At 32.2% G+C, this 22,844-nt stretch overlaps 3 protein-coding genes and 1 long non-coding RNA gene across 12 annotated transcripts; 3 read left to right on the top strand and 1 right to left on the bottom strand.

Annotated features, from left to right (window-relative positions):
• The first annotated feature begins 3,167 nt into the window (after positions 1–3,167).
• LOC112786761 (G-box-binding factor 1) lies at positions 3,168–8,332 on the top strand. 4 transcript variants are annotated; one of them, XM_025830137.3, is made up of 12 exons: positions 3,168–3,251; positions 3,521–3,624; positions 3,856–3,946; positions 4,053–4,100; positions 4,196–4,282; positions 4,393–4,518; positions 5,125–5,337; positions 5,453–5,498; positions 5,647–5,723; positions 6,947–7,024; positions 7,319–7,444; positions 7,771–8,332. In XM_025830137.3, the coding sequence occupies exons 3-12, from the start codon at positions 3,887–3,889 to the stop codon at positions 7,834–7,836; spliced, it is 927 nt and encodes a 308-aa protein (XP_025685922.1). In that variant the 5' UTR covers positions 3,168–3,251; positions 3,521–3,624; positions 3,856–3,886; the 3' UTR covers positions 7,837–8,332. The 4 variants fall into 4 exon arrangements, with proteins under 4 accessions (XP_025685922.1, XP_072086359.1, XP_072086358.1 ...); XM_072230258.1 differs by lacking the exon at positions 4,196–4,282 and having other exon boundaries at positions 3,176–3,251; XM_072230257.1 differs by lacking the exon at positions 3,521–3,624 and having other exon boundaries at positions 3,186–3,251.
• A 1,316-nt stretch (positions 8,333–9,648) lies between these two features.
• On the top strand, positions 9,649–13,494 carry LOC112785217 (protein PIN-LIKES 3). Its single transcript, XM_025828664.2, has 10 exons — positions 9,649–10,143; positions 10,300–10,379; positions 10,540–10,664; positions 10,762–10,883; positions 11,337–11,558; positions 11,922–12,014; positions 12,380–12,480; positions 12,590–12,642; positions 12,781–12,966; positions 13,056–13,494. The coding sequence occupies exons 1-10, from the start codon at positions 10,009–10,011 to the stop codon at positions 13,178–13,180; spliced, it is 1,242 nt and encodes a 413-aa protein (XP_025684449.1). The 5' UTR covers positions 9,649–10,008; the 3' UTR covers positions 13,181–13,494.
• Positions 11,665–17,592, bottom strand: LOC112785216 (protein FAR1-RELATED SEQUENCE 5). Of its 3 annotated transcripts, none has more exons than XM_072231696.1 (3): positions 15,031–17,592; positions 13,993–14,190; positions 11,665–13,323 (listed from the first exon to the last, which is right to left on the bottom strand). In XM_072231696.1, exons 1-2 carry the CDS (start codon positions 17,161–17,163, stop codon positions 14,002–14,004), a joined length of 2,322 nt encoding a protein of 773 aa, XP_072087797.1. In that variant the 5' UTR covers positions 17,164–17,592; the 3' UTR covers positions 11,665–13,323; positions 13,993–14,001. The 3 variants fall into 3 exon arrangements, with proteins under 3 accessions (XP_072087797.1, XP_072087798.1, XP_025684448.1); XM_072231697.1 differs by having other exon boundaries at positions 11,665–12,035; XM_025828663.3 differs by lacking the exon at positions 13,993–14,190.
• A 971-nt stretch (positions 17,593–18,563) lies between these two features.
• On the top strand, positions 18,564–22,780 carry LOC112784556 (uncharacterized). Of its 4 annotated transcripts, XR_011879361.1 has the most exons (8): positions 18,597–19,259; positions 19,369–19,498; positions 19,790–19,862; positions 20,217–20,306; positions 20,402–20,453; positions 22,158–22,244; positions 22,405–22,467; positions 22,534–22,780. It is a non-coding gene; the product is annotated as an uncharacterized lncRNA (long non-coding RNA). The 4 variants fall into 4 exon arrangements; XR_011879360.1 differs by lacking the exon at positions 19,790–19,862; XR_011879359.1 differs by lacking the exons at positions 22,405–22,467; positions 22,534–22,780 and having other exon boundaries at positions 22,158–22,321.
• The last annotated feature ends 64 nt before the right edge of the window (positions 22,781–22,844 follow it).

Here is a 22,844-nt window from a genome sequence, read left to right as displayed (position 1 = left end):
TTTTTTTGGTATATTTACAATTTTCATGAAAAAATCAATTACTTTTCAACCATTCTATTTGGACCATACTTTCTAGCAGTTTGTCACTTTTTCTACAGTACGTCATTTTTTCTACAGTCTGTCATCTAATGGCAGTTTTTTGATAATTCGCTATCTTTTTGACAGTTTGTCATCTTCTTGGTAGTTTTTTTTTTTACAATTCATTATTATTCTAGTAGTTATGTTTCTGTTTCTTTTCGACAATTTTATCTTTATTCCTCTGATAATTTTATTTGTACTTCTCTAGCAGTTCTATCTATGCTCCTTCGATAATTCTATCTGCGTTTCATTTTAATAATTTTATCTACACTTAATTTTGATAGTTTTGTCTATACTTTGTTTCAGCGATTTTGTTTGCGACTATTTGGTTAGTTTATATTTTTTTTTTATTATTTTAAATAAGTTTCATCACATGGAACTAACAATGAGTGAGAAGACTGAACTTGTAGTTATACTATATGAAGAGTTTCAAGTGTACTGAGAATACTGGTATTATAGTTGTTTTAACCGTTGATCTGAATTATAAAATATATATATATAATATATATTAATTAAAATCAACGGTTAAAATAATTAGAACACCGATGTTCTTGATACACTTAAAATTTTTCCTATACTATACACATATAAAATTTTAAAGTTTATTCATATTCAAAAAACTTATTAAACTATCAACTATCGATTAAGAAAGAATAAATCCCCTTCGTTCGAGTATATTCATTGGCTCACATAAAAATTTTATTTAATGAAAATTGATATAATTTTATTTATGCTTATATATGCTTAAATACTAAGTGTATAAGACCAAACTCAGAATAAGTAAAGACCAATACAAATTAAACAAATTTTTAACAAGATAACTGTACGGGACTTGGTGCAATTATCAAGAATGATCAGAATAAAAGTATTACACACGAGAAACTTGAAATTTAAATTATAAATTTAAATTAAATAACGCATCAAAAAATTTAAACTCCAAATTCTAAACTTATATTAAATGCATCCAGCCTGAAGCAACGTTACAGATGACTCCAACAAGCAAAGGATGTGGAGATGCCTAATCAAGTGCGAAGCCCCTTCACTTTGAAATAACTAATAACTAACATAGTTCGTTTTCCTTTATTTTTTCAATAATTTTTTTTTATCTATTTGTCTTTTTCTTTTTTTTTTCCCCTTTGGTCTGACATAACAGCCAAGTAGCCAACACATAAACACTCACTCACGTACATCACTAATTCTATGAATTTTATATTCTACTTCCTGAACTTATGCCAGATCCGAACCCTTATGTAGTTCTTTGTGAGACATCTAATTATGCCGCTGGATCAAAGCCTTAGCTGCACTATTTGGGTTTGATTCTCAATTCACCCTCCTAGGCATGGTTAGTGTTGCACATGAAGTCGGATAAAATCGAATTCGTCTAAATTTAGATTCAGTTTTAAATAATGATTGAATCTATTTTTGAGATTTTTATTCAAACCAAATTTTGATGAAATTATATTACTTTTGAGTTACACTAGAACTCAATAAAATCTGAATTTTGATAAATTTTATGTCAAAAAATTATGATACATTTATTTATAAAGAAGAAAAAATATGCTTATTATTGAAAAGTTGACATCCATATTTAAATTTAAAACTGTTATAAATTTTAAGTTCATGCTTCTTTGATATATTTCATAATTCAACAAATGTGATTAAAAATAAAATAATAAATTTATAATTAATATAACATAATATCATAATTAATTTAAAACATATATATTTTTTAGTCTTTTTAAAATATAGGTTTAATTATTCTATTGGTCCCTATAGTTTCGTAAAATTTTCAATTAGGTCCTTATACTTTTTTTTTTTAATTAGGTCCTTGCACTAAATTTTTTTTTCAATCAAGTCCATTTTAGTAGTAATTGGCTTAATTTTATAGGGACACAACTAAAAAAAAAAGAATTGGTACATGGGCCTAAATAAAAAGAAAAAAAAGTGTAAGGACCCAATTAAAAAAATGGTGAAGGACTCAATTAAAAGAAAAAAAAATATAGGGACCTAATTGAAAATTTTGCGAAACTATAAGGATCAACAGAGTAATTAAACCTAAAATATATATAGGCCAAGTAAAGTCTAATTCATTTCAACCAGAGTCTCTTTTTGAGACAGATTTGAATTCTCTAAAGTTTGAATTTTACTTTAGAAAATAAAATATAATTTCTCACTATTTATTTTATAGATGGGATTAAGAATAAATATAAAAAAAAATTATTTAAGAATAATAGATCATATTTTACCTTATATAAATTTGAAATTTAAAAGATCCAAATTTTGTTTGAGACACTTACTCTAGACCTAATAAAATTATATTAAATTAATCCCAAAATATTTGAGTACTGACCAAATTTTTGAATCGATCCAGGTCATATGCACTTCTGGACAAGGTTATGGGGGAGCTCCCTTCGCTACTTGCCGAGGTCCATTACAAATTTAAGTGTAGGAATTAGTAACATGGAGAAAATAAGTTAGGAAAAGTCAAGGAATGGCTTTACCGTGGAGGATAATTTTAAATTTTTTTAAATAGAAATTCAAATGTTCGATTTCAAAAATTAAAGGATCGAATTTTTATACGTTTGTCTTAAATCCTATTTCTAGAAAATTAAATTTTTAAATTAAAATATTTTATATTTAAATTTAAAACGATCCACAATTCAAAAGAATATCATTGTTAAGCTAATATAAAAAAAATTGTATAAATACAAAGTTTTTCATACAACACAAACGAAATAAATTATTTTGAATTTTTTAAGCTAAAGTATACAAATACAAGCCAACGAGTAATAGCTCAAATGACATACTCTCTCCATACTCAATTAAGAGGTTGCGAGTTCGAGTTTCCTATGTTTGGTAAAAAAAAAATATATACAAATACAAATATAAATAAAGATTGATAAAACAAATCTAATTGCAGAACTTTTTCAAATATACCCTTAATTAATTGAGTGATAATAACAGGAGATAATCTTACCATTGTTAGTGCCAATAAATTCAATAAAAAATGTATATTAAAATCAAATCTATTTTCTATGAAAAGATTTAAATGAAAATTAAAATAAAATCGTGACGAATACTCTATTTTAGAGTTTAGATTTATCCTTGCATTACCCTTTCGCGCCACACCTCTCTCTCTCTCTCTCTCTCTCTCTCTCCACTTTTCAGTTCTGGTAAATTTTTGAAGCTTTTCTTCACTTCTCAATTTCTATTCACTGGTTAATCTTTTTTAAAAACCTTTCTTTTTGTTTCCGCTTTCCGTTTAATGCCTTAGTAGCCATTCAAATTAGATGATTTGAGTTTTTGTTTCGCATTTTCTTTTTCTTTTTTGGAAACATTAGCGACGTCTTATTTGGTGTTAATTGTTTGATTTGGTTAATCCATCGGCATTAATTAGGATGCTCTATTTTGAATTTTTTTTTCTGTCATGAAATCTTTTCAGCTAATCTCATTGATTTCACTCATATGAATGGTTTGATTCGGGTTATTGGCTTTACTCGGAAAACACAAGAAAGAAAAAATTGAGGGAGAAAGAGAAGCTGATTGGTAATTTTTTACTAATAAGTTGCAAATTTAAGTTAATTTTTATTTTTCATTGTGCAATTATTTAATGTCATTGTTCCTTGAGCGTTTGAATCTGTTCAAAATTAAACAACCATTAACGAGTAACGCTAATGTGGCTGGGTTTAGTCAATTGATTGATTCGTGTGCTTCTAACTTCTAAGGCTGTTACTGGATTTTCATTTTCTTGAATTATTTATTTATTTATTTATTTAGGAAGATAGAGTTCACAAGTTTCTGGAGGTAGATGGGAACAGAAGAATCCGATAAACTTGGTGCATCTTTGAAATTTATGGAGCCTAAAGATGTCAGTAAAACATTCTGTTTAGCATCTCAGCTAGGTTTTTCTATCTGCAGTCTGTTCATAACTCACTTTTTTTTTCTCTCTCTATTTTTTTTAATTCCCTTAATAGGAAACTGTAAACAGGTCTTTGCAGCCACATTGGACTAGTTCTATGCAGGTTTGAATGATTTTCTGGTTTTTAGACAATGTAAGCTATTGCTAGTTTTACTCAAACAGAGAAAATAACTAATAATTTATGCCTCTTATAAATAGGCATATCATAATGCTGGTTCTACTCCAATTCCCTTCTTAAACCCGCATTATGGTCCTTACTTTGGCCAATTCATTTGGCCGAAACAGGTAATGATATAGTAGTGTTAATGCTTCTTGTACTAGGTTGCTCTCTGTTTGACTATGACTAAGCAAGAAATCATGTGCTTCAATTTATAATTCTATGTTGTTTGGTGCAGTCAACCATCACTCAATATAATTTTTTGCACGAGTCCATGAGGATTTCTAATAATTCTGCTATAGCTGGAGTGATTCCAAATCAGCAGCAACAACCAAGTGCTGTCCCAGTAGTTGGGCCTGCTGGGGTAATCCTTAATCTATTTGAACTATTTTGTAATTTATTTTTCTAGGGATTTAAGCATATTTTCATATTGTACTGGTTAATAGTTCATGAATAATTCGTTCTCCTAGAGCAATCTATCTGATAAGATGTTGACTATTTGAAGTTTTTGTTTACCGGTGAGAAAATGGATGCTGGACTGTGATATAGTTTTAGAAATGCAGATGATATTTAAGTGCAGAAGGCAGACATAATATTGGCAATGCATGGAGTTCAAGTTTAGAAAAGTACTTTAACATGAGATGATGCAGGAGGTGCAAAGGATCGGGAATTAGGTGTTGGACTATGCTAATATGGTACTTCATGTATGACAGGATAGTATTTGGATAGTCTGCTAAGTTATGGTGTTGCTTTGAGGGTATTTAAGTTTTTTAGCTTAGATTTGTTTTTGGTGAAGGTACTGGGGTATTTTGTTTGTTCTGTTTGTTTTGTGTTGGTTCTTCCTTGAGGAAGCTTTGGACTACCATGCTCAATTTGAGCTCTTGTTAACCATAAAAAAAAATTATAGTTATACGAGTTTGTACAAGTAGAACTGCGTATGTATGATACAAGTGCTTCGCATTTTGATCAGGATGCTGCATCAGTTTTTTCTGAAAAAATACAAAGGATGTTTGGTGCAAATAACGAGGATTCAATTAAAAAATGTAATGGAAGCTTACAATCTAAAAGCTCAATCACTAAGGAAGCAAAAGAAATTAAGATCAGTTGCTCAACTCCAAACCATGACATGAGTGGAGCAAGTGGAGGCAAAGAACCTTCAGATGAAGGCCATGACAGTAAACATGTATGTGGATAAATTGAGTTTTTATATTTTCTGGCCCTTTAATACGTGTACAATTGAATAATGTAATACTTTTTACTATTAATACTTAAGGTTAACTGATTGTTTTCTGTTGCAGGATTTCCCTTCACCAAAGCAGAAATGCAATGTGGTGTCTGAAAATGGTATGCTTTAAAGCCGTGATTTAGTTCTGAAAAGGGATGAAAATTCATGTTTTATTATCTACTGTATTTTGAAGACAAGATGCACTTAAAGTAACTAGAATTTAGTGTAGTTAATTTGACTAATGATCTTGCATTTTCCCATATGCAGTAAATTCAAGAAAACAACACAAGGATACAATGGCTGGTCTGAATGCTTCTGCCAGTGTTGCTAAACTTGCAAAACTGGTAAAATTCATTTTAAAAGGGTTTGGGAGTTACATGTCCTGTTTGATTAATTTATTAAACAAAACAAAGAACACAATCTAGTTATTAACGGAGATACTGAGTAATATTCTTTGTGAATTAGCATGCCTATGGTGTACCGAAAAGGCCTTGTTGAAGTGGTTATCTCTTAATCACAAAATTTATAATATGCAATGCCACCAATCAACTTTAGATTTCAATTCGAGATAGACGGAAAAGCCAACCAAAAGAAAGAAATGATAATGCTGGTTTTCCGCTTTTCAATTTTAGACCTATCTTGTAAATTCCTTTGATACATGGTTGTTTATCAAGGTTAGCGTTTATGATGGTAAAGTACGGCTTAAAACATATATCTCATGCTTGCTATAATCTAAATTGAGTTTTAAGCATGAGATATATGTTTTAAGCTGCACTTTACTGTCGTAAACGCTAACCTTGGTAATCATATGACTAGATACTCGGCCAATAATGCTCGGTAAAATTTATGAGGATGATGAACTACTCGGTGTTTGGCATTTCAAAAATGCTATTTGTATACTAAAATCAGCCACTATGTATTTGTGTACAATACAAATATAGTTTAACTCATTTTTAATGTATATTTTATATTCCAATCTATATTCTACTCTGGTGGTTGACTTTAGTAGCTGATTTTAGTGTACACCTAGCATGATTGTTGACATTTATTTTTAAATTATTACATACTGACTTTTGACAAGTACATCATCAGTAACTAGCATGGATTTGGAACTGTGTGAGCTGTGGCCATTCCATTCCTCAGTCAGTTGTATGGCCCAGTTTACGATCCTAGATACTACTATATTTACACTATCTGTCCTGTACTACATTAAATCTATGAGATTCATTTTATGTCATTGCTCTTATATTGTTTTCTTGTTTCATTTCAAGTGAGCATTAAAGAAGTTATATCTTCAAATTCTCTAAGGTTTTCATATGTGTAATTTTGTACTTGTTCTTTCTGCTTTCCATATTCTGTTCCTGTCAATTAAGAGCCTTTCATATAAAATGCTACTAGCATTTTGTTATTAGTCTTCTACCTAGAGATCTGTGCTGCATTGAAAACTAGGTTATCCTTTGTAAACTTTTGAAAGTAAATCCTTGCCCAAGGTATCCTCAATATTATTACCCATGTGACCAGGCTTATTGTTTCTTACCAAGTGCATCTTGTTTTATTTCTTTTACAGGAAAATGATGAAATCAGGAAAGAAAGAAAAAGATTATCTAATCGCGAATCAGCCAAGAGATCAAGGTTAAGAAAACAGGTATACTATATATACCAGTAAAATGACTTGCTAGGCAGCAAGCATGGTCAATTAAATATGAAATGTTTTGCTTTTAAGAATTAAGCACTGTTTAAATAAAAGGTTAAAATTGAATTATTGATTCATTCTTATACTATTACAGTGGAAGTAGTAAATTTTCTCGTGCTTCTCTTTCTTGTCATATATATATATTTTTTTTGCCTATTTTTGCTAGCTTTGTATTCATATACTATTGTATGTAGTGATTTTTTAATCAGTCTTCCATATGATGTTTTAAACGTTTGTATTTGGCAGAAAGAATGCGAAGAGCTACGTGGAAACATGGACAATTTAAAGGATGAAAATTCCTCACTCACACACATGCTTATAAGGCTTTCAGAGGAATGTATGGATCTCAGCAATGAAAACGATTCTATCCAGGTGCTTAATTTAAATATCTTAGTCATATTACTTTCATTCTACTGAAGCAATTAGATTCATTCTATACAATAAGCCATATGTTATATTCTCGCTACAAAGTTTGCAACGTAGGTGAATAAACTATTGGTAAAATTGGTACTCCATGTTATCAATTATATTAGTACTTGTGGAAACATGGAACTGTTTGTTGCATGACTGAATTTGTTCTCATGATGGTTTTTTGCTCCGTTTTTCATGATGTCTAAATGCTTAAACGTGAAGGCAAAGAGCTTTTTATATCAAGGAAACAATACTAACAGAAAGTGTGTGATTTGGTTGAGGAACAGGCTGAACTGGTTAAGATGTATGGAGCAGAATCAATAGCAGATCTATTGCCCATGAAGCCTTCTTGACAATATTGCTGGTGGATACGCAGACACGAGAAAAGAAGCAAATCTAACATCAACTATTTTTTTCAACAACCACTTTTGAGTTTTTTCCCTGCCTTAAGTTTACAGTTAGGTTATATATATAATATGCATGCCAATTGCTAAGTGCTAAGAGCATTGTCACATTGAAAATAAAGGAAGAAAAGAGTATGATAATGATGTTTTATGGCACTTACATGCAAGTAGTATTCCAGTTACTTATGAGTACTTCCCAAAAAAATAAATAAACAAATACATAAATAATGAAAAAAAAAAAAAAAGAAAGTAGCAGTGGAACTTTGAGGAGTTGAATCAGTTTGTTCATTCAGCAGATTTTTGCTTCTATTTGACTGACCAGTCCTGACTTCCTTTTTTCCTTTTTATTGTATTGTTGCAAATAAGAAAAATATGCAATTGTGCTGTATGAAGACTTTATGGGTATCTGATCTTATTTAGAGAAAAAGAAATATTCAATTATGTAGATTCTATCTAATTATTTATTTATTTTTATTCTTTTTCATAACGGTTATAACTATTGTATTGTAATTCTTTTTTAATAATTTTTCAATTATGTTCTCAATATATGTGCTATTTAAAATTGGGAATTTAATTGAGGGCAATGCTAACTTTTATCTTCTAAGGGATGAATGCTACTACATTAGATCTTCTCAATTTTTTTTTTATTTGAGAATGTAAAGTGCGATTTCTTATCATAATATAGGTTGAATTAAGAAAAAACATGAAAAAAATATTAAAAAATTAGAGATTATACTTAACATTTTTAATTGAGAAAAAAAATTAAAAGAATTCATTCTCTAAATATTATCACAGTTCAATTTTTATTTATAGACGAATCTCCCCATATTATTTATTCAATTTTGTTGATCATGCTTAGTTTTTCTTTCCTTAATAAATTATATTTTCTTATATTAATATACATTCTTTCATTTATTTGTGGGGTTTTGCTAATAAATGACCTAGATTACTCATAGTTGAAAAATTTCAAGTTATTGTTCAAATGCATTACAAAAAAGGTTTATCAATCGGGCAAAATGCCCAAAAAATTTACATAGCTATTTTAGAGCGAGCAATTATGAAGTTTGTACTTAATGCTTTTAAAATTTTTTTTATAAGAACTTTGTTTATAAGTATTAAATTACTAAAATAGTTATCCTCATTTAAGTTTATAAAGAAAAAGTGTAAAAAAGATAATTATATCCAACCAAAAGTAAAATTTGCTAATTTCTATTAAAAAAAAGTGAAAGTTAGCATTTTCTTGATTTCATTCATTTTTAAATTAGTTATTTGATTTCTTTTATTTTTTGAAGTAAATGAGAAATAGATATATTTAAACAAACTTTTTTTATTCAAATATATTAAATATTAATGATTTTAAAATGCAAAATAAATAAAGAAAATAATATTGTCTTTTCCATTTTTGATAATATCACGCTATACATGATTATATATAATTTTTTATATTGTATATTTACATAAATTTATAAAATAAAAAAATAACACTATTAAAATAAAAATAACAATATTCATTCTGAAGAGATAATCTAAAAAATAAGAGACAAATATTAAGATTGTCTCTACCGCGAGTTGCACCCAAAAAAAAAAAAAAATCAATGCAATTGTTTGTCCGGTAAATTTATGGTTCCTATTTAATTGGAACTTTAATTTTAAAACAATCAAAATTTGTTGTGGTGGGGCACTGAGGATGTGTCCCACTCTCAAGTTAGAACCTCCCCAGCATAGAGATATATAGGCCAGTGAAAGTGTACAAGAAGAACTAGACATTGATACCTCGTAGCATGGAAAAGAGATTGGCGTTTTATGTATCACAAGTGTATTATTAACCTTAATATTTCATCATAAAGAAAATATAACATGCAAAATCTTTAATATGGACCATAGTTGTTAGGCTTAGTCAGCTGAAAGTGGAGGACAGAACTCATCCACTAGAATGTTGTCAAGACTACGTAGATCAGAGTTTGTTACTTTGCACTTTTATTTGCACCTTTCCTTTATGATAAGAGTATTTTTATTTTTTAAGCATACTTGGCTACTTGACAACTTGACATTGAGAAAACTTGTATATATATATATATATATAAGCACTATACAAGTTAAAGCTTAGATTAAACAAAGATAATGGGGCTTATAGATATCTTCATTGCTTCATCCATGCCGGTGTTGAAAGTTTTATTAATCACAGCACTTGGTTCATTTCTTGCTTTAGATAGTATTAATATATTGGGAACAGATGCAAGGAAGCACTTAAATATTGTGAGTTTTGTATTTTATTCACTCATTATGTGTTATTCTCTTTCATACTATAATGTTTTGAAACTCTTCTAACTCCATTTATTTTTTAAAAATACTGGTCCATTTCTATATATTCAAATTGGTTACTGCTTATAAGTTTTTTCTATGCATCAACAGCTAGCGTTTTACGTATTAAATCCAGCCCTGATAGCAGACAATCTAGCCAGCACAATTACATACAATAGTATGGTGAAAATGTGAGTGAGATTCTGTTTCATTCATTTGTCAACTCAAAGCGAGAACAACCAATTATCTTAAGAATTCTATATTAATTGTCATTACCATTTATGTTCTCAGTACATTTTCCATTATTGTATTGTATTTTGAGACACCAGTCTTTTAATTTGTGTGGCATAGGTGGTTCATGCCAATAAACATACTTATCACATTTGTGATTGGTTCAATTCTTGGATTGTTGGTTATTCACCTAAGCAGAGCACCTCAGCATCTGAGGGGTATCATTATTGGTTGCACTGCTGCAGGTATTTTTAACGCCACACTAAAGGTTTATTCAAATTTTTTTAAGTAAAAATATGTGGGCATCACCTGAGTATTGTTATTATTTGGTTCTTGAAACAGGTAATTTAGGGAACTTGCCTTTGATTATAATCCCAGCAGTGTGTCAAGAAAGAGGAAGCCCGTTTGGGGATCCTCATACTTGTAGCACCTATGGAATAGCTTATGCTTCCCTCTCACTTGCGGTAAAATTGTTTATTTAATTTACATATTCTATTTTGCATATAAAGTTTATGCATATTTATTTACCATTAAACAAAATGTAAAACTAGATTCCACATTAAATGAGACAAATATCACGCCCCCTTCAAATAGTAAAGAAATGTATATCAACTTAGCATATAATACGAAAATAATGCAAATAACATTTCTAAAATAAATTTGCTTGGTAACAATGTAATTTTCCCATCCCATTGCACATATATAAATCATATTAAATTTATGAGAATCACAGATATAAAGAGAAAATAGAATTTGGATTATAACATTAATTCCCATGCAAGACTTATCTATAATCCTTATTAATTTATATTATATTTTTTGACAAACTTAGAATTTAGCCTTTCTACCCTGTCTAGTCTCCAACTCAACTCATACTAAACTATAATTTACTTTGTGCGTTTATCGTGATAGTTCAGATGGGAAACGTATATTTGTGGACCTATGTATATAACATAGTCAGGGTCTCTACAAGAGGAACAAGCAATTGCAATAATGCTGCAAATGACCACAACGATTCTCCAAGAAAGTACTCAGAACCAGAGCTCCTTAGTTGTTCAGAACCTTTACTTGTATCCAACAAGAATGTTAAGGATCAATATGTTCTCCTACCCTGCACTACCTCTGAAGCAAAACATGAGGTTCTTTTTTTTTTTTTTCTTCTTTTTTCCAATGCAAAAACCAACTACGAAAAAAAAAAAGGAAGAAAAGAAAGAAATAGTAAAATAAAATAGTAGACAGCAGTAATTTAAGATATGTAGGCCATAGTTGTTATTTCACCTTTATTATACCTGAAATGCAATATGCTTAGGTACTAAAATCCAATATCCAAATGAAATGGCAATCACTTTTTCTTGTGGGAGCACTAAATTTTTCATATCTATAACTGATAAAGTGACAAACAAATACTGAAAGATAAAACATCAATATACAACATTACTTCACTAGTTTTGGCTGCATTATTGAAGTTGAAGCAAAGTACTGAATAGACTGCTGAATGGCAGGTGGCAGGTACAGCTAACATGTCAAACCGTCTTCAATTATTCCTTAGAAAGGCCAGTCTGAAGGAAGCATTTGCACCATCCACCATTGGAGCGGTATAGTTTACATTACATCTCCTTAATCATGAAAGCTAACATGGTTGAACAACTTGTACCAAACACTAGAAGTCTAGGACATGGCTGAACTTATTAAGAGGAAAAAGGAGACAATACATTGATGAATTAAAATTTCATGGAAACAAAAGTCAGAATTAGATATAACAGCTTGTTATTGACCTAACCATTCAATATTGAAATTACTTCACATAGTTGATTTCTGAGTACTTAGAGCAGATTTAGTAAATATCTAATTTTACAAAAATAGCCTCAATGGCGGGAGAAAAAAGTTGATTATGAACCTAAAATAAGCTAATCTAACACTTAAATCTATGTTCTATTTAACATTGAGACATCCTGTGTAGATTGTTGGGTTTATAGTTGGATTGGTCCCCCAAATGCAAAAGGCTTTGATTGGCAATGAAGCTCCACTACATGTGATTCAGGACTCAACATCCTTCTTAGGGTATAAAACTATAGTCTTACATTGCTATATATTTGAGATGTAAAATTGGTTTCAGTTCTCTAGTTGACTTAATCCACTTCTTTATAATAATATCTTTTAATGATGGCAGAGATGCAGCGATTCCTTCTCTCACTTTGATAGTTGGGGGAAATCTCCTTAAAGGTGGTAATTGACAGAGAGTCTCCTAATGCTTCATTTTCTTTTCCTTTTTTCATAAGAGTCCTAACTCCTCAATTTTCATGTTTAAATTCCCCATTACATAAGATTACAGGAACCTAACAGTGGCTAGGTTTGTTATAGGTTTGAAAGGATCAGAAATTGATAAAAGTATCATTATAGGCATCATCATTTCAAGATATATAATCCTTCCTGTGTCTGGAATCTTCATTATCAAATGGGCAGCTCAACTAGGCATGGTGCAGTTAGATCCATTGTATCAGTTTGTTCTTCTGATCCAGTATGCAGTTCCACCATCCATGAATATAGGTGCTTATGCTACACTAATAGTACTTTACACTAAGGTAATATCTGAATTGATGTGGAGCTAAAACTATCATGCTATGTATCTTTTGTAGGAGCTATCACTCAATTGTTTGGGATAGGAGAGAAAGAGTGTTCTGTCATCCTGCTGTGGTCTTACCTTGTGGCTTCAATCTCTCTAACCTTTTGGTCAACGTATTTCATGTGGCTTGTATCATAAGTCTTTTGAACCTAGGGATATGTTGCTAGTAGGAATTTTGGAGGGAGATGAAAAGGAAGGGTCCAAAGTAAGAAAGACTACACTTTATACTTCACGCCTTTTCCTTCCTCCTCCAAAAATCAAACCTCACAAACAAGAATTCCCTGCAATTAGGGGATAAAAATCTGTTACATTTTGTTCCAATAGCAGATGGTGTATGCCATTTGCTCCATTTAACTTGTACAGTTTCAAGCTGTATTATCATGCTTATTTGGTTGTATATAAACTAGAAATTTTAACGAGTGACCAGTCAGAAAAACACTTCACAATCTAAATTCTTTTTTACCATCTTTAAAACAGTTCTTGAGAAGTATGTATAGTATGCCTTCAAGGAAACCAAGTAAATAAGTATTATCAAATAGAGGATTCCTACATCAAAAGATAACAGTGCTTAGCTTCCTAAAGACAAGTCCTATTCAGGTCACTAAAGTGAGAATAAAATCAAATTAATTAACTACTATCATCATTCAGGCCGTATAATCTATGGCTTAGGTAACTGCTAAAAAGGAATTGCAAAATTTGTGTTAAATTAAAATCAACTATTAATGGCTAACAGAAGATTTCATGACCTCAAACCTCCTTCCAGAAATTTACCTCAACCCTTAAATACAATTTAAGATCAGCTATGGCTACAAAAGAACTATGAACAAAGTAACTACTAACTAACTACTTTCATTGCAGAAAACATCTGTATCATCTTTCATCATATATGCACCAATAGATATCAGATTTAAATCCAGTTACCTAGATATGAATCCAGTTACCAAACTTACCTCCATCAGCTACTTACTTTCTTCAGCTACCAATTCACTTCCTAGATTTAGCCTAACACTCTGAGCCTTAACAGATATTTTTAACTTCTGCTCCTCCATATTTTTTAGTAAGCCAAACAGGTTTTGCCTATACGATTCACATCGCTGCCGAGCACCCTCTAACTCAGTAGTCAACTCTTGAATTTTCTTATCCTGATCCTACAAAGAAAATTTTTTTAACTTCAATAAGGATGTTATATCTGAGCTGGCATTCTTTAGAAATTAAAATCAAAATGTACCATTCAACATGCATCAAAAAGATATTCAGAACAGATTGATACAAACAGAGGTCCATATATATACCTAATACTGAGAACAGGGACAGAAAATCAATTCTTAATTTTCTTAATATAGTGTCTAATATGAAATAAACTTAATAGGTAACACATACATTTATTGATGCAAAAGGTGTCCAGTCATAAGCATGTCTAGATTTCCAACAGATCTTTCATTCTCAACAAAAAGAAAGATCCATTTCAAATACACCCTCATAAGACTTTTAACTATGTGATTATTTTATCTGGAAGTCGACATCTACATAAATCAAGCTCTGTTGATTTATTTACTCCTCCTAATACCTAAATTATCCTTTTGATTCATAAATGGCAGCCAAAAACCCTCACTAAAACCAATATCTTTGGCATGATAATATATTGCAATGTATGCTTATCACTGCGTTTTAAATAACAAATGTGTCCTGTTTAACATCCCCTTTTATTTTTTTCCCGTCTGTCACTATTCAAAACTTAACTCCCTTCTCACAATCCTTAAGAGAAAAACATATGATCAAATATAGACAATTACATATATGCAAGATAAGCTGAGACAGTAACCAGATTTTAAAGCAATCAAACTGCATGTTTGGGTACGTGCACGTAATAATGAATCGAGTCTAGTTTTGCAAACTATAACAAGTCCAAAGTATAATGCATGCTTTGTTGACAAATATGACATCAAAAGGAATATAAAAATTTCTGTTGGAAGGAAAAAGGTACTGACTGTATCACTAGATTGACTACTCTCATGGTTTTCATTATTATCTGAAGTACTTTGCACGGGTGCTGGACGAGGTTTCTTTGCATCCGCAACCTTTTTCGCAGCCTCGCGTAGACCATTCAGCGCAACGCTATAAGTATCCGATGATTCTGCCCCCATTTCTACATAACTCATAATTTCCCGGCTCAAACTATCGTAGCGAGAGGAGTAACACTCTTCCAGATTATTTTGCAATTCCCGTGCTCCTTTATCCAACAAGATACTCTTTGCGTTTCTTGTCCACCTTTTCAAGATGTAATGGGACGGAAGCGTAAGAATATTGATGACCCTAAAAACTGCTAATATGTGCCTACAGACAAGACCCGCAAACTCAAACATTTGGCAGCTGCAGCTAGCTTTCTTCCTGAAGACATTGAACCTAACAAAATGCGCCCTATTCTCCTCCCCGTACTTCGCCACCCGATAAGTAGCTTGTGATCTTGCATCATCCATCAACGTAGCAGCATATGCAAGGGTCTCAACCAATTCCTCTTGGAACCTTGCAAATATTTTCCTCGTGTAGAGACCAGCCGCTTGTTTTTCCATTGGAGAAGGAGTTCTCAAAACCGGTGCGGTATTCAGCGTATCATAATCCTCCTTCACTTCCTTCTCATATCGATCCGCGACTCCTTTCTCATACTGCTTAATCAGTGTCTGGACGGTAGTCGTCGCATTAATAAACCCATCAAAGTACGAGCTGCTCGTATCACTCCCATGGATGGCAGACAAATCGCCAAAAAAGGTGTCGCGGAGATAAACAGGCACCCATTGATGGCGATTCCTGTACATCAACTGAAGCCATTCATTATCCAGAAGCTCATACCTCCCAACAAGGAACTTCCAGCTAGACTCAAACTCATCAACTGTCTCTGCCGAGTTCACGCACCGTCGAAACTCAGACTCAAACTCAGGATGCACTCCACACACATCAATCAGCCTCTCCTGAACCTCACCAAACACGTCCCACTTGGAGAACCGGTGACGAGTATCCGGGAAAACCTGCAAGACAGCAGAGTGAATTATCCTGTCCTGATCAGTAGTAATGGACACAGGATGCCGGCCGTACATTGCTTGAAGCCATGTGGTAAAAAGCCACACGAAGGACGCCTCGGATTCATTGAGCATCAGGGCGCAGCCGAAGAGCACCGGCTGCCCGTGATGGTTCCATCCAGTAAAAGGCGCAAAGGGGACTTTATAGCGTCCCCTCCGATACGCCATATCGAAAACAACAGCATCTCCAAAATATTCATAATTCCTCCTGGCATTGCCATCAGCCCAAAAGATGTTACCTGAGGAACTCTCCGAATCGCCCTGGAAGGAGTAGAAGAATCCAGAAGGATCCTCCTCACTCATCTTCTTCAAGAAATCGAAGACAAGCTGGTTCCCACTCCCGAGGCTCCTCTTAGAAGATGACGTCATGTAGTTCTGGCAGTCAACTTTTGTGAAGCCGACGTTGTCGATGCCGCCAGACTCCTTGATGAGCACCGTCATGACCTCGGCAGCGCCCATGCCAGCTGCGTGAAGAGTATCGATGAGGCTGCGGGCGGCACCGTTGACGCGGCGGTGGGAGCGGAGGCAGTGGACCCTATCCGGAGGGACGAGGTCGTGGTTGTGGTCTTTGATGAACTTGGAGATGTACCACTTGCCGAGTGGGCCCTTCTTCTTGACGGTGATCTGAGCTTTGCAGCCGACACGTGTCACGGAGCGGTGGCGCTTAGGGTCGTGGTTCTCAGGGTTGCGGCGGAAGCCCTCTCGGGAGCATACAACACGGCGGCGGATGACGGAGGAGTCCTTTCGGGAGCGGAGACAAACGCTGACGCGCGTGCTGAAGCCGATGCGACGCGCGTAGGCGTTGTAGAAGGCGCGTGCGGATAGCTCGGAGTCGAACTCCATGCCGATGTAGGGCTCAGTGGTGCTGTTAGGGTTTGAGTTGGAGGAAGAAGGGTTGTTGTAGTTGTTATTGTCATTGTTATTGGTTTGTGGATGTTGTTCTTCTTCGTCGTCTTCATCGTCTTCTTCCTCTTCTTCTTCTTCGGATTCGAATCCTGTGGCTTCCATCTCGAGGTCCATGGATTGAGGAACGTTGCGATGGCGCATTTTGGAATGTTGGAAAATTATGCGATACAGTGAACCCCCTTACGCTAAGGTCTACGGAGGAGCAACCCAGATAACAGAGAAGCAACAGAGTGCGGGTGTTTGTGGCTTATTACTACTTCTTTTAGCTTGTTAACACCCTAGCCCAGCCCCACTTCTATGTGTTTTTATTTTTAATAAAATTGTTATCAAGTGATTATAGATGGAAAGTAAGTAGGGGTGGCAAAGCGGGTCGGTCCGTCACAAACCGTCCTGTTCCGCCTAGGTCCGTCCCTATAAATGGGAGCGGGTCGGCCCGACTCACCAACTAAGATGGGTTTAAAATGCTAGTCCGTTCCGGTTTATGGTGGATTGGCGGGTCGGCGGGTTAGTCCGCTTGACTTTTTTTTTTTTAAAAAATAAAATTTATTAAAATTAACAAAAAAATAATAATTAAAAAATTAAATACAAATAAAAAATAGTCAAATTATAATATAATTTTTTTTAATTTTTAACTTTAATAAAATTGTTCAAAATAATATTTGTCAATAGAATCATCTTTATTTTAAAAAATAAATCACATAATTTGAGCAAATATATGAATTTGTAAAATAAAATAAATAAAATTAATAACTAAAAAAGAATAAAAATAAAAACAAAAAAAAGTGTTTGAAAATTTTATAATTATTAATTTTATAATAATAATCACTCTTTTAGTTAATAAAAAACAAAAGAAAAACAAAAAATTTTGACCCGCCGGACCGGCCCGCCCCGCCCCGTCAAAACCCGCCAATTTAGCAATGCGGGTTTGGCGGATTTTGTTAATTTGGCAGGTTCCAAATCCTAGCCCGACCCGCTTTTTTAGCGAATTTAGCGGATCGGCCCGACGGGTTCAACCCGTTTTGCCACCCCTAAAAATCAATTAGTTAAAATTAATTTTATCTGAAGTTAATAGTTAAAAATTATTAAATGACTTGATAAATTTGATTAAATTATTATTTAATAATTTTTTATAAATTTAATTGAATTATTATTTAACTATTTTTAATTATTAACTTCAAATAAAATTAACTGTACCAAAATTTTTACTTTATATTAATCCTTATCCAAATTCCATTCATAACTAATAAATGTAAGATTATATTTGGTTACTGTTTCCAAATAGTAGGAACAAAAATGCCAAAAAAAAAAACAAATAATAAATAAATACATATTTTACCAAATTAGTAGCCTATGGTAAAAAAGGACACAAATTTGTGTTCTACTTCCTTCGCTATTTAAACAACCATATTTATCAATACAAAAAATTAATTACTAAATCAATTATCAATATAAAATATATATTAAAAATAAATTAAATAATATATACATAAGAATTAATTTATTTAAAATATAAAAATTAAGCAGTTCAATACACGAGACACAGAACAGTATTTCCCCCAATTTAACATTATCAGTGGTGACGATACGTTGAAGCAAAGAACAGTATTCTCTCTCGTGTGCCAAAGCGGGGATTTTTTTGCACAATTCCATTCTCAAAATCAAATTGCTCTTTTTCTTTTTATTTTTGGTGGCTGAAAATTAAAAAGCAACAAAAAAAAGAAACTTAATTTTTTTTCTTCATCTCACCACCCCCACATCCTCCTCTTCATGTCACCAACTGAAAATTGTGTTTCAAGTTATCAAGATCGACTGGGCAGTCCCGTTCATCAAAATAGAGCTGAAAGTTGCAAATGTGGCAGCAAGGAAAAGTCTTGTGTCGAAGGAGAAAGAACTGTGTGAACCCAGATAAAGAAAAGTTTTAGCAGCGGAGACTATAGTACAAGGTGAAGAGAGCAGGGGACGGTATCCCAGCAACCAGTAGGATCGAGATTGTAGCTGAAGATTTGAAGTTTATCTTAAAAGTCAAACTAAATGGAAAAGGAGATTTCAGAAGTCCAGAGAAGTAGGGCGACCCAGAGATGGAGGAAGCACGATGGGGAAGAACAAGGATATTCAAGAACGTGCCACCGCACAGAGATTGGACAAGTGTTGGAATCTGCTGCACGTCATGCGCTTGAAAGCAGGAAAAGATCCTTGCATACTTCTTCTTCTTCCTCCAAATGCATACTCTTTCTACTGTTAGTTATTTATTCCAAAGTGGGATTAACACTGTTGGGCTTCAGGTTTCAATACTTTGTGTTCTTTTCTTTTGCTGACTTTTTCAAGTATTCATTTTTTTTTTTGCAGTTTAGGATTTCAGACATATTCAAACGAGTTGCAACTTAAAGTGTTGTCGGTAATGGTTCTATAATTCACGGGTAAGCAGAAGATTCTTGCATAACTCAAGCGCCTCCATCATGACATCAAATTCCTTCAGGTTCTTTCTTTCTTTCTTATAATTTTGATTTGCTTACTAATAAAGTGGAATCTAATTTTGTTGCAAGCAAACTTCTTTGCAAATTCTGAATTGTCTGTTAAATTTTTATCTGTCAGAATTTCTTGCCAAGTTTATTGCTATCCATTTTTCTTTTAAATTCATTTCCTGTGTTTTCTTAAACTATGCAGGAAAAATTGAAAGAGCTTGAGAAAGCAGATAATGTGTATCATGTTATTAATATCTCTGCCTCTTTTTTTTTTGTTCTTGACCATTTTTCTTATCTTCCCTTAGGAGGAACAAGGTGTAGAACATCTCTTCAAACACTTGCAGGATTTTTCAGACAATACGTCAGCATTTTGATATTGTGTGCATTCTTTTTTTATTTCCTATCATACCTATTATTCATTTGTTTTTTTCAAGTCATTCATGTTTGATAAAGATATGTTTCCAATGAAAATTGTGAATCAAATAGGTATCTATTTAGAATCACCCCTATACTATTTTGACAAACCCCAATTCAATTTCTAATTGGTTTGGCTGAGCTAATTACTGCTTCACATACTTGAATTTCATATTCTTTTTATTGCTCTGTAATACATTCCATTATCACATAAAAAGTTTTCATCGTTTCATCAAGTTTATCTATTTATTTATTTATTGAAATTCTATTATTTTGGTGACTTTGTTTTAACTGATATTGTGCATGCTCTGTTTTCAGGTCCTTTATTTATTTAATTAATTTTGTTCATTGCAAGAGATCCGTTAACTCTTTTAAACCTCTATATTTAGGAGGATAGGTGGGAAGATGGTAACTACATCCATTCTAATAAATTTCTTTCATCAAATCTATAATTGTCTTTTATTTATATATTTGGTCATTTATTTGTGTTTTGCTTTCTAAAGGTTCAAGTTGGAGGATAACCTTTCTACAAAGTTGACAGTAAATTAGGTGAAGGTGAGCGTCTATTGCAACCTCTGGATTTTCAAAGTTATTTGAAACTTTTGGTTTGAGATTAATTTTGGTTTTAGTTGACTTCTACTTTTTATTTCTCAAATGGCACTAAAATTTGGGATAAGATCAGCAAAGACAAAACATATCTTGATTTGGCAATAAATTTGGGCACTCTAACTATAGCCTTTCTTATGAGTGGCAAATTCATTATATATTCCTTTAATATCTTGATTGTAAATATCCTTCATTACACATTTCTATATTGACGAGGTAGAGGATACTAGTAGAGATAGAGACAATTGACAAAAAAAGGTCAATAAAATTTGTTGTCATGTCTGTGTATTACAATTTTCTTCAAGATAGGTATCTTTTTAAAATGGGATTTTATCCAAAATGATTGTATATTCAAAAATATTAGAAAATACTAATTTTTTTATCTTACAATAAAATACTTAACAGAAAATGAGTGAAAATAGAGAATAAAAATGCCAGATAAAAAGAGATAATACTGATAATTTTTTATCAAGGATCTAATTCATTTAAATTAAGAAAAAGCAACAGTAAATATGGAAGAATAATTTGTAACTGATGTTGTTATTGCAACAATTGATGAACTCAAAGAACTTGAAATACCACAATGTGGTTACTATTTTGTTTCATTGTTTATTTTTTATTAGTTGAAGTTAAGATGATGGCATTGATTGTTTTTAACCTTTTCTTCCTACTAGGTGCATCTTTGATTGGTTCATTTGTCAAATCAAAAATTTTTGCTGCATTTTCTGTTTCTACTGGGAAGAATTCATGCAATATGATCTTGAAGTAATTTCAAGACCTTTTCTATTTTTTAGATTTCATTTGATATATACATTTTCTATTTAAGAGGCATAATCTATTGAATTTGCATTTATGCATCATTAGGTAAGTACTTTAATTATTCTATCTCTTTGATAGTGTGATTGCTTGAATTGGTGGCATGTTTTTTAGCTATGATACCCAGGTATTTATTTTATTTCATTTTGGATTTCATATACACGATTAAAAAAAACCATTATTCCTTCTTTAAATTCGTGTTTATTATGCCACATCTGCCCCTAATGATTCTTTCTGTTTCTGATTGTGTGCATCAAAGTTACTGATTTCATCTGATTTCTTACTTATAGTAGTTCATTTGTGAAATTCTAACATGTGTTGACAGAAGATATGAGAGATATATCAAGGCATTTTTCCCCTTTAATCATAATCCAAGTGTAATTAATAACCAAAACTTCTATTTTACAATTCATTCTATTTTAAGCAAGAACTGAGTTGTCACAATATCAAAACAAGAAAATTTTGATGCAGCTTTGTCTTTGGTGCATCTATTCTTTTATGATATTTGTTTTATACATAAAAGAGAATTGTAATCTTACTTTAAGTTACTTACATATATCATATGTCTAGACTGATAATAAGGTAAATGAGGTGATATAGAGTTTAAAATAGTTAAATTATGTTATTCACCTAAGGTCCGTACCATCCCATCTAAATTGAACATTGCTAATTGCCATTGTAACTAATGCAATTTTCAATTCTCATGGCCGCATTCAAGTTTTTTTTTTTTTTTTTTTTTTTACATTTTTTAACTTCTTAAATATCAGTTTGTTTATTTATTATTTTTTTGATTGGTGTCGAATGATTAATACGTGATTAATGACCCGGCTTTGTCAGGTTGAAGCTTAATTGGTCACGAACCTCATCTCGCACAACACGTTTGATGAAAATGCTCCCTACACGTTCACTGTGTTATGATTTTGAGTTACGGGCTCTGAAAACATTGTTTAAGTGGCTAAAGCAAATTACAAATTCCATAAAAAAATATATTTTGTTGGTTTCATGGTTTAGTTGCTAGATGCAGAGGATGATCCTTAGTTGATAAATCTAATGGCTTCTTAAGATATGCGCTTTTTTGATCTAGAGAACATTGGAGGCCAAAAAACAGGCAGATTAAAGTTCATATGATGCTTCCAATGAGCCTTAGGTAAATATTGCAAGTTTGTTCTTTCTTTTTGCTTCTTCTTCTTACATTTAATTTTTGTATTTTTAGGAATACACGTTGATGCTCTATTCTTGATGATGACTTGATTATAGAGAAGTTCTCCGCAGCAATTAGTGCGTCCATCATTGGTGTAATTAGAATGGAGACATCACTTGGAAGATATGGCATTAGGGATGTTTTTTGTTTAGTTTGTGTATAATTTTATATTCCATGAATTATGTTATTTTGTTTCCAACTTACCAAACGACTACAAGGAAGAATATATTAAACAACAATGTTAAAAGAATGGAGTTAATTTTGAGGGTGTTTGGAAGTTTTTAATAAGTTAGAGTTTAATAAAATGTTTGAGAGAATTGAAT

The sequence above is a fragment of the Arachis hypogaea genome, chromosome 20 (assembly GCF_003086295.3).
Source record: "Arachis hypogaea cultivar Tifrunner chromosome 20, arahy.Tifrunner.gnm2.J5K5, whole genome shotgun sequence".
Classification (NCBI taxonomy): Eukaryota; Viridiplantae; Streptophyta; class Magnoliopsida; order Fabales; family Fabaceae; genus Arachis; species Arachis hypogaea.
The sequence above is the reverse complement of the archived record's forward strand: the minus strand, read 5'-3'. Positions and strand labels throughout refer to the sequence as shown.